The sequence below is a fragment of the Rosa chinensis genome, chromosome 7 (assembly GCF_002994745.2).
Source record: "Rosa chinensis cultivar Old Blush chromosome 7, RchiOBHm-V2, whole genome shotgun sequence".
In the NCBI taxonomy this organism is placed as follows: domain Eukaryota; kingdom Viridiplantae; phylum Streptophyta; class Magnoliopsida; order Rosales; family Rosaceae; genus Rosa; species Rosa chinensis.
Window position 1 is genome coordinate 29240951 of NC_037094.1, and position 15393 is coordinate 29256343.

The 15393-nt window shown below is 35.5% G+C and overlaps 1 protein-coding gene across 4 annotated transcripts; it reads left to right on the plus strand.

Moving 5' to 3' along the window:
* The first annotated feature begins 9953 nt into the window (after positions 1–9953).
* Positions 9954–13985, plus strand: LOC112180687. Of its 4 annotated transcripts, XM_040511946.1 has the most exons (10): positions 9954–10000; positions 10337–10434; positions 11857–11946; positions 12076–12117; positions 12338–12450; positions 12725–12740; positions 12890–12992; positions 13074–13164; positions 13279–13636; positions 13750–13985. In XM_040511946.1, the coding sequence occupies exons 3-9, from the start codon at positions 11862–11864 to the stop codon at positions 13315–13317; spliced, it is 489 nt and encodes a 162-aa protein (XP_040367880.1). In that variant the 5' UTR covers positions 9954–10000; positions 10337–10434; positions 11857–11861; the 3' UTR covers positions 13318–13636; positions 13750–13985. The 4 variants fall into 4 exon arrangements, 1 of the variants encoding a protein (XP_040367880.1); XR_005803860.1 differs by lacking the exons at positions 9954–10000; positions 10337–10434; positions 11857–11946; positions 12076–12117; positions 12338–12450 and having other exon boundaries at positions 12721–12740; positions 13074–13360; positions 13478–13636; positions 13750–13972; XR_005803859.1 differs by lacking the exons at positions 9954–10000; positions 10337–10434; positions 11857–11946; positions 12076–12117; positions 12338–12450 and having other exon boundaries at positions 12720–12791; positions 13074–13636; positions 13750–13974.
* Positions 13986–15393: the final 1408 nt, after the last annotated feature.

Consider the following 15393-nt stretch of genomic DNA (forward strand, 5'->3'; position numbering starts at 1 on the left):
TGTTGGAAATCTCATCAGAGTAGCTTTTGTTGCTAGCGATTGTAGTTTTTGTGACCTCGCCAGAGGTTGCCGGAAATCTTATCAGAGTAGCTTTTGTTGCTAGTTACAGTAGCTTTTGGTGTTAGTGACAGTAGCTTTTGTGGTCGCCGGAGGTTAGCCGGAGTTGACCGGAAACCTCGTCGGAGAGGAAAGAGGGAATGACCGTTGATTTTGTACTCTAGTGGCATTTATGTAAATATATTGATTTTTAATATCCAAAATATAACACATTTTTTAATCTAGTGGCCTTATGAGGGAAAAAACTAGTTGGTGGCCTTATGACTAAAAAAACATTCAAAGATGCACTTATGTGTAATTAACCCATTTTAATATCCAAAATATAACACATTTTTTAATCTAGTGGCCTTATGAAGGAAAAAACTAGTTGGTGGCCTTATGGCTAAAAAAACATTCTAAGATGCACTTATATGTAATTAACCCTATAATTTAGACAATTTCCAATATTTAAGGCTATAAGTTTAAATGTTATGTTATTATATTGTTTTGCATTTTATTTTTCAAATATATAGTATTTATAATTATACTACTATTTCTTTGTGATGGAGGCCATTTTTGAACAAAGACAATGTGATATCCTACACCTAATTTTCACACGAAAACCTATATACTATTTAGAATCCTCTAGTAAGTAGGAGAGTGGTATTAGCAATATGCACATTACTATTATGATGTGACCATGTGTGGCACAGTCATTGGGGTTGTCGTAACCCACTTTAGCTAACAGGTTTGCACTGACATTCCTAATAGTCTAATATTATTTTAGTTAACGGGTCTGCGGTGGCATTCCCATATGATATTTAAATTCATGAGTATGCAGTGACACGTCAAACTGATTATGAGCTTGTAGTGGTAGGTTGTTGCCTATCGGCAAAATTATTTGATCATCGTGTTGATAGTGTTCCCAAGTGGTGCGGTTTGGTTACCAAACCGATTATATCTTGGTGTTATGTTCTGGGATGTTTTTATTTATAAAAGTGCGTACTTGGAAAGTGTTTATTGCTATGATTTTATGAATCTTGTGGCTATGATGTTCGAGAATAATGTTATTGGCTTACTACTCGAGTCATTCACTGAGTGTGCTTTTTGCTCAATCCTTGTTTCTTTGTGTTTGCAGGTTCGTTTAGTTTTCGATTAGAAGAGTTTGGGTTGTGGGCAGTAGAGAGTAGAATTTTCTTATTTTGGTCGACTCTTGTAAAAAAAAGTAATTTTATTTGTAAGTAGCACTTGGAATCCTTTTGAGATCTAATTGCTAAATTAGTTTTGTTGTGAACATTTTCTTTACCTTGTTATTTACCACAAATTTTCTTCCAATTTTAATTCGTATTTAAATTTTAAATTCAGCCAGTAGAAATGCTTTGGTTCAGTTTTGGGCCAGGTTCTTATAGAAGAGATGAGAGAAATTGCACAATAATGAGAAGGAAGTAGCAAATATAGGAGTGAGTGTAGGTAGAAAATGAAGAAGAGAGAATGTTAGATATGAAAATCAGGTGATATGAGTATTTATAGGAATATTTTGTTTTATTATTAATTTTTTGAAAAGTGCTGTTACATTTTGAAATTGAAAAAAAAATAAAAAATCCATCGGATACATTTTAATCAATTTTAGCTGTTGATCTCTATATTTTATCTCATATAATTTATTTGGGCCAGCAATGTGGAGCCCACGAAAAAATAGCTTAAAGACTATACAAAGAGCCACCTTTTAGCTCAGCTCTTGGCCCTGTTGCCTCTCAAATGACCTTTTTAGTTTAGCTTAGCTCCCAATTAAAGATGAAAATCTTCAATTTTTTGAGCTATATCCACCCAATAGCCCACAGGTGGAGATGATGGCCTAACTAAATACAACAAGAAATCTCCTAGCTACTATTAGCAACAATAAGAATACCCTACCATCGACCTCTCTTGTCAAAAGGACAAATGAACAATAAACCTATTAGGAGGCAAAACTATCACTGTACCTAAACTAAACCATGGCCCCATCTAGGGCAACCACCAAGCCGGACAAATCGACTTGTTGATTAGATCTGTGCTGGCTATCCAACCAATTCACAGTGTATAACATGCCAATTAACCCCACTACTTCGAACCTACTAACAGAGCCCTAGCGTACCCACAATCAAGAAACCAATAACCACCGCTGAATCACAAATGTAGTCAACAATAGTTGTCACCATTTTATACATTGGATGATTGGAATGCTAATATTTGTTACAGTGAAAGCCAAAGAGGTGAACCTTTGACGTCCTCACAAGCTAGAATCAGAGGCAATAAAAAATACCTAACCCATAGCCCAAATCACTTTCACCTTCTTACACTAACCAAAGCAATTGCAAACCGCCCCACCCAACAAATCCACCAGTGTCAAAATCAATACCACCATTGATGACTCATCACAAACATAAATTCGAGCTACTCATCCAAAAATAAAGAGTGATAAGTTGAATGGGGTTGGAACACAACCAAGCAAGCGAAGTGTTGCCTAGGAAAACCATTGGCACGATGCTAAACAAAAATCACCATGTGACCTACATCGTCCAAAAAGAAGATTGAAGGATCAATAAACCAAGTCTCACGAAGAGAGAGAAAGACCACACCGCCTCTCAAGACGCCGAGAATATTTAGGCCAAAACCAAGCGTTTAGGCCTCGTTTGGTTCACGGAAAGAAAAATAATTCCTTTGTTTTTTCCATAGGAAAGGAAATAATTTCCCAAGAACTTTCCATTCCGAAATTTGGTACCATAAGGGCAACTCCAACCATGGGCACCATTTGGGGGTGCTATTCTCATTTGAGCACCCCCTAGTTGCACTATTCATATAAGACTCAATTCTCATCTCCAACCATGAGGTGCTATATAGGGGTGCTATTTTCACTATTCTTGACTAAAATATAATATGAGTATAATTTTGATGAATATTATATTAAAAATATGTTAATTTAATTAAATAAGGTAAAAAAAAAAATTTAACATTTTATCATAATATTTAAAAATTATTCTTATTATTTAATGAATTAAAAAAAAATTAATTTTTTTTTGTGTCGGCATATACGACAAAAGTGTCGGCACATACGACAAAGAATTTAACTATTTAGACGATATTTTGATGTTTTGTCTCGGCATATATGCCAAATAGCCGAATTTCGATGTGATATCAGCGCCACGTGTCAATCTCTAATTGGCTGTCCAAATTACGGTTGAGTCTTTGTCCGCCACGTGTCATATCTTATCTAATGAAATGAACTCAATCCGTCCATAAATATGGGGTCATTATCATTCTCATCTCTCACAAATTCACAAACACTTCTCATATCCAAATTACACAAATCTTTCTTTCTTTTTCGTTTTGATTTTGTCAAACCATTTCTGCAATGAATCGTTTGACGAATGGTTGCAGAAAGATCAAGAAGAGGCCGTCACAAGAAGCCGTCGACGAGCCTTGATGATATCTGCCGCTGCCTTGCAAATCCAAACTCTGGAAGATGAGGATTTACAATGGGGTGGTTCTTTGGAAGGTCGTACCTATAAGGCCAGGGATCGAGAGCTGATGGATCTTCGACTCAAAGCTCAATACTTCACGGATCCATGCAGGTATGAACCAAACATATTTCGCAGGCGATATAGAATGCAACCTTGGGTCTTTGACAAGATGATGCGCGACGTGGCCAACTACGACCCATATTTTGTTCAAACAAGAGATGCTTGTGGGAGACTCAGCTTATCCACTGAACAAAAGCTGACATGGGCCATGAGAATGCTCGCGTATGGCATCACAGCTGATTTCTGTGATGATTACCTAGATATTGCAAAGACCACTACCATTGAGATTTTTGAGCACTTCACAAAAGCAATCTAGAATGTGTATCATGAGACTTACCTCCGCTGACCAACACCGGCAGATTTGCGACGACTACTTGACAAAGTTGCAGAACGAGGATTCCCGGGGATGATCGGTAGCCTTGATTGTATGCATTGGCAATGGAAAAGTTGTCCCACCGGATGGGCAGGGCAGTATACTGGCTACAAGGGGAAACCCACAATCATCTTAGAGGTGGTGGCGTCCTACGATACTTGGATTTGGTGTGCCTTCTTCGGACTTCCAGGTTCCCTGAATGATATTAACGTCCTTGGATGTTCACCGTTGTTCAATGACGTATGCACCGGTGAAACCCCTGAAATGAATTACCAGGAAGTCAGGAACATAATAGGCATTATCGTCAATGTTATTACCTAGTTGATGACATATACCCTAAGTAGGGGTCCTTTGTACAAGCAATCCGAAACCCGAGGTCGCCGCAGACACAACATTTCACAAGGATGCAGGAAGCATACAGAAAAGACGTGGAGAAAGCATTTGGTATTCTCCAAGCTCGTTGGGCAATCATAAGAGGACCAGCTCGTGGGTGGAGTAAGGAGAACCTTCAATACATCATGATGACGTGCATTATCTTGCACAATATGATTGTTGAAGATGAGCATGATGAAGATGCAGCGCAGCCATTTGATCCTGATGATATCCCAACCAGACCAAGGAAAGCAGAGATATATATGAGACCAGTAATGGACACCGATGTTGATCGCAATCCGCAACAACTAAATCAATTCTTGCGTCGTCACCAGGAGGTTAGATGTCCAGTGATGAATAAAAACCTCCAAGAAGATCTAGTCGATAACTTATGGACCAAGAAGTTACAAGCTGATCAGAACCACCAGTGAGCATTTTTTTTTTTTGGTGCTTTCAATAAGTGGCCATGTTGTCATGATAAGTGGTCATGGCCTACTTTGGTTGTATTGTTGTGTGGTATGCTTTTACTTTGTGTTGTGTGCTTTTAATTTGTGTGGTGTGCTTTATTATGAAAATAAAAGTTCAATGCTTTTTTATGAAGATGATCTACTCAACAAAATAATTTTTATTATCATAAATTAAAACACAAACCATTCAAAGCAACTAACAATATTAATTACATCCAAGATGTCTCGCCAAGTGGATCATAAGTGGTCAAGCCTGTGTTGTCTCCTTCAGGGGGTGTAGGATCTTGAGATTGTTCGGGGATGCTTGAACTTTCTGCCTCCTTATCAATTATTTGTTGTTGCTTCCTCTCCCAATAACTCCTCTTTCTTGGGGTGAAAATTGATGAATCAACCTGCATCGTGTGAGCATCCTCAGCGTGTTGCTCAATTAGTTGACCTTCCTCAAACTGTCTTTGCCTTTGTTGGTACTCGCGTTCTGTTTGTTCATAACATTTCTGCATTTGAACTCGTAGGCCATCCGCATCTTGCTTATTGCCTTTTTTCTTAGCTAGCTTCTGAGCTTTCTGTCCTTGAGGACGTGCCTTTCTTAATGAGGGAAGCTCATCCTCAGTAGTGGGTGTTCCATCGTCATCCAAGTTGACATGATTAGGAACACTAAAGTGGGTGTTTTCCATTGATGGCGTTTTTCCAAACTTTTCTGTATTTTTCAAATATTGCCAACAATGCTCAAACACAAAATCACAACCTTCCGAGTCGTAGTACTTTGATTTAACATTCATGAGCTACATATAATATTAAGTAAATAAAATATTAAAAAAAAATTGGCTTAGTATAAATCGATGAATAAACTATATAACAACATTTTACTTTTAACAACTACATGATAAATAAAAAAATAATCATTATTGAACATATTTCAATATAATTACCTCGTCCTCCATATTTTCGTCGCTTCTTCGTTGAAAGTGTTCGACCTTGTTAAGAGCTTGGCGCCACTTCATACATGCCGGACTTATTTTCTTCCAACGAGCGTGGCAACTAGAATGTGTTATATCCATGCAACTGGCCGGTTTGTGAGCATTGTACTCCTCCGCCACACGACTCCACAATAAGTCCGACTTTTGATCTTTTCAAACGCAACCATCACCCCCAACGGTGATCCAAGCTTGGCAAAGAATAACTTCTTCATTGTGCCTCCAAGAATCCCCTCTTGGAGCCATTTTTTCCAAGACAAAAAAAAAAAGAGGAAGATATATTTAAGAACAAGAAGACGGGTTAATGAATGGAAAATTGTGAAGGAGATGGAGGATATTTGGTGTGAGGAAATAGAAAAGAATGGGTAGCTATTTATATAATTTCCTACAATTCACTGTTCTAACGGGTATATTTTTTCCCCCCAATTTTCTGGTAATTTTTTATATTTTTTTTGGAACAAAAAGGAAATATTAACCCTTCAACTAATAAGAGCCGTTCATCATTTTTTTCCAAAAATCTGAGCCATTGGGTCTTGAATAGATCCGTTTCAGTCAAAAAAAAAAAAACCAAATTAACCCAACATCTGACAGTCCATATTCAAAATGGACTGATCAGAGCCCTTCAGTTGATGACCATTTGGGGTTCCAACGGTCGGCAGGGGACAAAACGCAGCCCTAGTGGGGTCCGTGAACCAGATTGCGTCAGCCCTTTCTCTCTCTCCAGCGCATACGCGTGCGTTCTCCTTCTCCCTTTCCCTGAAGCGCGCTTCTCCTTCAACCCCTACTCCAGGCGCGTCTCTTCATATGTTGGGCTGAGACAGCCCACTTGGTGGCCCCGTAGCTACAGTGACCAGTCTTGGTCTTGGAAAAGTGTCATATTTGAGACTTGGGATGAGCCCAAGTCCTATAATTTAGGACCAACACCCCCCAAAAACCATGGTTGGAGATGAGAAGTCCTATAATTCTCCCAAATCTGATTTTGAACCCCATGGTTGGAGTTGCCCTAAGGAAAGTTATCAGGAAAGTTGTTAAAAAGTTTGTAAATAATGTAATAAAATAATATGTTGTGAGTAATAAATGCAAGGAAAAAAAAAGGGAAAGTGATTCATTTGGAGTTTGGAAGGAACAACTTTCCCCCTTATTTTCCTTTCATTCAGGAAACGATTTCCTTTCCTTTTGCATCCCAAGCGCAAGAAATAAACAAGTTTCATTTCCTGATGCTTACTTTCCGCGAACCAAACGTGGCCTTAGAGTAAAAAGACATTATTTTGAGAGGCATGAAGAGGCAAATGATGATGTCTGTTGAGTAAAGAAGCATTATTTTATTATCCATTAACAACAAATTAGTATGAAGACAACGACGTTAGTGTTCAAAAAGAGATTTTTTGAGTAACTAGTGAGGTGAACAAGTGCAACATTTAAAATTTTACTGAATGAATAAGATTTGTCCAAAAAGCTAGAGAAAGAAGATGAAATGACATAATCTTAAGAGAGAAAAACTTTAGTGGACGAAATCCGCATAAGAAATTAAGAAAATCTACATTACCAAATTCATAGTTAGAGTCTATACAACACAAAACAAACAAAACTCATAACACCTAAGTAAAGAGTTAAGACTACCATATCAAATTGGAGCTGTGCTTACCTAAAATCCTTTGCATCTAACTAAGAAGAGACTAGAGAACAAGGGACAGAGAAATGTAAAACACTTTGTCTCCACAATTCAACTGCACATAATAAAAAGCTAACAATGAGTTTCATCTAAACTCCTAAGAATCTAGATACGATGAAGATGGATAAAAGAATTTGGGTATATAATGGCGAATTCTTCAACTAGAGGGTGAGTCAACATCAAAGATAAAAAAATAAAAAGAAGCATAAAAGTGATGATATGTCATATCATTTCAAACATTCACTATATACTAAGCGTCCTGCAACTGTTCCTAAGCACTGTTCATTACTGTTCACCTCTAAATGACGGTTTTGCCCTCATTCTAAATTGTTTTATGGCTCTGCCATCGACGTTCCAGACGCTTCCGTCGGTTTCTTCTTTCTTCTTCAGCCGTATAACCAAGATTTCTCTCTCAATTTGGATCTCCGCCGTGAATCCGACTCTCAGCTCTCCCATATCAATATCGTCGATGAACAGGTAATTCGCGCCTTCAATTGCTCCAAAATCTTCCATCAATTTTCAGTTTTGACATATTTCCATATGAAAAGTGATAGAGATAGATTGCGAGAGAGAGAGGCGGAGGTTTTCTGTGTCTTTTGGGTCTTCTCACTCTTCTGCGAGAGGGAGAGAGAGAGAAAGAGGAAGTGAAGGCCAATTCCAGGGAGAGGAAGAATAGGAAACAGGAAGAGGAAGAAGAATTTGATACACCAAGTTCATGCTGGGAATATGTGAGAATTGGATTTTAGAATTTGTTTTTTTTTTTTTTCCCTCTGTTTGATGAAAGCTCTGTGGGTTTTGAAGAAGAAAGAAGAACAAGTTCTCATTCTATTCACCAACAAAGGTAGCTATTTTCTTCTTGCTTTACCGATTCCGATCCCGGCCTCGACCTCCATCAAGGTCAACACCTCCTGTTTGCAATTCGTTGATACCAGGCTTATCCATCGATCGCAATCAACATCAGCAGAATCTTGGTAAAATTTAGCTTTCATAATCTACCCAGATCGATCAATTTTTTCATCTCTGTAAACCATATGTTTACAACTTCTTATTCTTTCTGATCTCGAAAACTTTGTTCCTTTTGATGGTATTTGTTTTTGTTTTTCAAGAATTGGGAAACTGAAATTTTGTTATTAATCTGACAAAATAGAGTTACAGTAGAAATCAACCGAAGAAACTTGATTTCTAATGAAACTCTGTTTTGCCTATTAATTTTTATGTATTACGGCTTCTATTAGGTTATCTATTGTTCTCAATTTTCAACTGATATCAGTTTTTATCTTCTACACATTCTGTTTGCTCTGCAATTTCACATCTAGGTGGTTAATTACAACAACTTCAAGGTATGCTTTTCATCTGTCACAATTTCTAATTTTTCACTACTGATCTATAGCATCTACTTTGTACTCTTAATTTCAATAATTGAATTATCTTCCAGTAAAACTAATTGTCTTCCAATGTTTTTTTCCGATTGATATGTAAACTTTAGGCACTTAGTTTCTATGGATGTATAGTTTAGTTCATAGATTGTTTTGAGTTCTTCAAATTTATACTTTCTCAATTTTTCAAGCAAAGTTTTAGATTATAAACGTTGACCATTTTGAAAACTTGGTGACAGTTCAGTTTAGTAGAATCAATAAGAATACAGGGGCAACATCATAGATGGTTTTTTTCTATAGTAAAACTGACCTCACATAAAAAAGGTGGTAAAAAATGACAAGTGAATTGAATTATTAAAAACTGACCTCACACTTGGTGATTTTTAACCCAATCTAATCTGTAATTTCTTTTTCTGCTTTTGATGTAAATTTGGGTCATGCTTCTTATTGAATTGGTCTAATCTGTGGGATTTGGTTAATTGCAGTGAGTGCCCACAAACATAGAGTTATCTCTACTGATTTTGCTGGTTTTCTGTTAAGGGAAAGAGATATGTTGAGTCCGCAACTCTGATCGTGACTCTTTGACAGCCCGTTAGCTTTGTCTCCGTCAATAGTGCAAAGGTGAAATTTGACTTTCGGTATCATATAAATCTAGCATTTTCTGTGGAGATTCAAAATTTGTGTTGAATTGAAATCGGAGTATACGTTTGATGTCTTAAATATTTTGAATTTTGTTGAGTTTGGTCAGTTTAAATAAGTCCAATTTAATTCCCTTTCTGTAACTTCATCAGGAACTTGATTCATAGACACATAATTATCGTTAGAGTTTTGTGTAGGTTTTAGGGTTCTCTTATATTGTTCAGCTTTGGATAAATTAAGTGCATTTGAAATTTATTGTATATTTTTATTGTTAGATTAAAGGGTTTTTTAGTTATGGTTTCTATTGTTTATTACTTGCATTTTCTTATTTTTTATTTAATTTTGATTCATTAATAAACAAGTCTTCTTTTTGTGATTGTGGATGTTGGTGATTATCTTGCCCGATTCTTATCGTCATTTCTATTTGTTTTGTTGTAGTTTTGAGAACTGGAAGGGGTGCTTTATCTGCTTTCAATGTGCTGGCAACAGTGGCTCGATTTTACTGGTAGTTGATCGTTCGACGGTGAACAGGTCTTTTTCAGCTTTCTTTCATCTGTGTTTGGTTTCTTCTTTACTGCTTATATTATTATGCAAATGGAAGCTTAATGTTCAAAGCACCTTAAACACAACAACAGCAGTTAACAGTACTGTTTGAGTTTCTGATATTTGGATTGTTGCCTTTTGCTTTCTTTGTGGTTAGCTTAATTCATTGTTCATTATTATTTCTAATCAATTTATTTGCCCATCTATTCTACATTTAGGCTTGAAAACAAAACGATGAAACTGAAATGTGTTATTGGTTTAATTGTATGTGTGATTATGATCTGTTTCTCTAATGCATTAATTAATTTGTTGTCTTCATTTTAGTGATTAGTTCTGTACCTGCCTGGGATTTAAGTGGAGAAACAGAGGAGGGACTGTGTTATAGTCACTGAGCTCGCGAAGCTGCTGATTGCCTACTGCATGTAAGATTGTAAGATTAGCCCAATTTAATTATTTTAGTTCAATTTTGTGATTGTTTACTTCTGCACAGATCAAATTTTTGGAGAAAAGATAATCTGTGTGATTGAATTCCGATGCTAACAATGAAAACTCATTAGACATGACTAAAAATGGGTGAAGGTCATATTTTCAAGCTTTCCTTGGCTTTTCAGTTCAGATATTATTCGAGTGGTATTGTTCTGTTTTGACTGTGATCAGACATTACTATTTTTTTTTTTTCAAAACTTCATTTTCTTTTGTGTTGTGGTTAGTTACTTTGAAGGAGATGTTTCTGCAGATTTATTAATGTCATATCTAACTATTAACAAATTAGATAATGGCGATTAATGAAAAGAAGTCTGTTTCTACTGTTAATGTTATTAAGGGTTTCTCGCATAATGGTGACTGATGACAACTATTGAATTCGTTCTTACCCTCTGATTTCTTCATGCATTTGGTAGCTTGACTAATTTTTTATGGTTAAGTAAGAGCAAACAATTTTTGTGAGGTGGAGGGTTTTTTTTTTTTTTGGTGGCTTTTCAAGGTTAGAACTAAATTGTGCAGTCAAATTTTAAGTGAAGCTATTCAATAAGGATTGAAGCAAACATTGCAAGAGAAGGTATAAACATTGCACAAAGTAAAACCTTATTTTTTTCTCAAATATGAGATTCTGAACTAAAGCTATTCAAGCACAGAATATATACACACAATAAAGCCATTAAGAAAAAAAAGAATAAAGAAAAAAAAGCGAAGCTAATCATGCGCAGAAAATAGTGGTGCCTTTTGTATATACTAATTCATAAACTGCAATAATACTTTTCAAGGTTAGAACTAAATTGTGCAGTCAAATTTTAAGTGAAGCTATTCAATAAGGATTGAAGCAAACATTGCAAGAGAAGGTATAAACATTGCACAAAGTAAAACCTTATTTTTTTCTCAAATATGAGATTCTGAACTAAAGCTATTCAAGCACAGAATATATACACACAATAAAGCCATTAAGAAAAAAAAAAATAAAGAAAAAAAAAGCGAAGCTAATCATGCGCAGAAAATAGTGGTGCCTTTTGTATATACTAATTCATAAACTGCAATAATACTAATGCATTAGTGGGATGAGTATGCTTTAAAAATATAATCAAGAGGTATTGTATTTAGGAACTGATGCATATAGTGGTCTTTTTTTTTTTTTTTGGGTTTTGAAGGTTAGAACTAAAGTGTGAGAGATTTTCATTTTATCAATGTTTGTTTCTAGATTAGTGATGCAGGGTTATCAATGTTTCTATATTTTGTATGTTCTTTTAAGTTCGCACAGTTTATTTTAAAATTACAGCGTTATAAGAGAAGATTTGTTTGTAGTTTTGTGACTAATTTCAAGATTTAATTGTTATTTTCTTTCGCTGTTACAGATTATATGCAGAAGCATTTACACATCATTCTGCTGCCACTGTTCCTTTGTGTATTGGTTAATACTATCTTGATCTCTTATTCTTATTCAGGTAATAAATGCCACAGTTTTATTTGCTGAGTTACTGGTTTTATCTGTGTTCATTATTGTTTTTTTTGTACTCGGTTTATAGTTTGTATGACTATAGTTGGATTTCTAAATTCTGTCACTTCATTCTCAGATTGTTGGAACAGTGTGCAGTCAGATTGTGCTTTGAATTCAGGTATAAATTTGAGAACAGTTTGAATCATATGTAGTAAGAGTCTTACTACATATGATTGTTAAACTATGATTGGAAGTGTCTGTGTCATTAGGTTATTTGTTGTATTATTTTTGTTCCGATTAAAACAGAAACAGATATTCCAGTCTTTGTATTACAGATGTTCAAATAAAAAAACGAAACTATTTCAATTTTAAGCTAATGTATAGTTTTTTAAAAGTAGTTATGGCTCCAAAGATGAGGTGGACAAGAAGTAAGAGATTGTTAGAGGAGTATGAAGATGAAAATCATAATGCTGAAAGGGAAGTCCAAGAAATATCTAATGACCAGAATGTAATTGGTGGTATATCTGAAACTGGAACAGCAGTTTCTGGGGTAGGGATGAAGACCATCAAATTTATCCAAGATCAAGGCGTGGTGAGCATCCATTATCAAATTTAAACTATTTATCTCCTTTCTATTTACAAGTTCAAAATAAGTAATACTATTTGTTTCTAGCAAAGGTTGCCCGCGCGTTGCTGCGGCAGCTATGATTGTTTGTGAATTGTTTAAAAAAGTTAGTGATTGTATGCATAAGGATATGACTGAATTTTTGATTAGAATGACTGTGATAAAGAGGACTGAAGGTACATAGATTTTCAAATTGCAAAAGCGTATGGAAGGGCAAACAGTTATAGGTGAATTTCCAATTCATAAATAAATACTCTTTTTATCTACAAATTATAGTGGAAACTAACACTTTATAGACTGACAATGTTTTCTTATTTCATACAAGACCTTTATGGCTGCATCAAAGCAGTAGTACCACATCATGAGGTGTTCGTTAGAAGCAAAAATAAAATGGAAACAAAATGTGAAATCACTTTGGAAAATCTGAGGTACAGTATTTTTAAAGTTTCTTATATCTTAAGATATGCTATTTTCTCTAATAAAAATAACCAATAAACTTTTCAATGCAGTAGAGAAGATGTGAAGATAACTCTTTGGGGGGATACTGCAAGAGAGTTCGATCTGGATGCAATTTACAATTTGCCTCCACCAGTACTAGCAGTATTTACTAGCTTGAGGATTGCTCTATTTCAACGTAACTATAAATTTGAAACATTTAATAAAATTGTTACAATTACTATCTATTTTATAATCATTTTCTCTTCCAATTTATAGAACAACCAACTCCATCGAGCACAAATCACAGATGCATAATCATTGATCCAGACATTGGCCAAAGAGAAGACTACGAGGAAGAGTAAGTGTTTTTATCATCACAAAATCATAGTCTATTAATATTAATAAATTCACAATCCATTAAACTCAATTGCTTCATGTGTAAATGTGTACACCGATAAAATGAAAAACATTGCAGGTTCTCAAAAGCCGGGGATAAGCGGAAGTTGCTAACAACTCCATCCAAGCGACCACTCCACCAAGAAGCCAAAGATCGTCCCCTCACCCAAAAAAAAAGATCAATTGAGGCAAGCAAAAGGACATTATTCATTTCTGACCCAGAGAAGAAAATCAGGAGGTAAATATATATTACATTACCACGCAAGTTTCTATATAAAAGCATACATTTCTTATTGACATGCTACTTTTAATTACATAACACTTGCATAATACTTCTGTTTAAACTGATAGGGAACCAGAACAAGGAAGCGCCACTTCATCATCACTGGCAAAAGAAGAACATAACAAGGAAAACGAGCAGTAAATTTGCATCACTCTTTTGTACATATGTAACTAACAAGTAGAAGCTGCATTGACTACAATTTTTGGTATAACTGTAGTCAACTAATCAACTGAAACATTTTGTACACTGGAATAACCAATTTTTGAAACAACTTCCAGTATAACCTTTTGTAAACAAACTTCAGTTGATTCAACAACTATAACTGAACCAATCTTATGTTTTGAAGATACAATATTGGAATAACCAATTTTTGAAACAGCTTCCAGTATAACCTTTTGTAAACAAACTTCAGTTGATTCAGCAGCTATAACTGAACCAATCTTACGTTTTGAAGATACAATGCAGCTGCTGTTTTTGAAGATGCAATGCAGCTGCTGTTTTTGAAGATGCAATGCAGCTGCTGTGCTTAACAGTATCTCTCAGTTACTCCTGCTAGGTTAATGAATGACAAATTTGTAGAACTAGCATTTTTGTATTAGGTATGATTCAATGTAAACAATGTAAAACTAAATATATATCAATAATATGTTATAATCTTTCTTTTCATTACAATATACGTCTTACGTCTAACATTTTTTTTTTTGGCCTGCTCTCTTGGTTTTTTATATCTTTTTTTATGTTGATTATGATAGTATGCTCTCGCACAAACGAATTGGTTTTTGCTATGCCTATGTTTTCCACCAATCGATCATGAACAATCGACACCCCATCAATAATCACTTACCTTTCTAAATAATATATGAACAATTATAACCCCCGCAGCAACGCGCGGGCAACGTTTGCTAGTTCATATTTATGGAGTACTTTTGCTACGTTGTTTTCATCTGACCAAACTGAGATTAATGCACTATGAATAACTTCTTATTTACTATAATAGTATAAATGTACTAAAAAAAAGAAGTAGATAAGAATAAAGGGTCTAAACCCGCATGTGCACAATACGGGTCACTTGCGAATAGTTGCTTTTTCCTTGAAGCATTTCCATGAGTTTCAAAGCTCTTGCATACCTAGAGTTAGAGTTTCATTTTCTTAGAAGCTTTCTTCATTGCATCCATTGCTAATGTGATGACACATTTGGCCTTGGCCCTGTCATTGAAAGATGGTGTCATAATCGTTGATTTGGGTAACCACTAACGCAAGGGCTCTCAGATTATCTCTGCCAACCATTTCATGGTTGATCGATTGAATGCTTACCGAGAATTCAACCATGACTCTTTTAAAAGAGCTTTCTGATCGATATGGCATTTCAATGGACCCCTTGATATCTAAGAACGCAACTCCCTTCACCAGGGTAGAGGATACTGCTTGTTTCAAGCTCATCGACCCTTGGTTCTTCTAGAAAGCTCAGATTGTTTTGAACGATTATGAATTTATGATGGTCACTCCCAATCCATGAAGTTCCTTTTAGTGGTTCATATTGCAAGTCTCCCTCGATCATGGCCATGATCCAACTTGTTGGGCAAACCCTAAGACTTGTTTTGGTTTTTATTTATCAGGGAGGTTTTCATGATGAGATTGCTAGAGTTCGAGTTGAACAACCCCTCAAACATCGGTGTGATTTAATTTGCCATTTCATGTTACTCTTGCTGAAA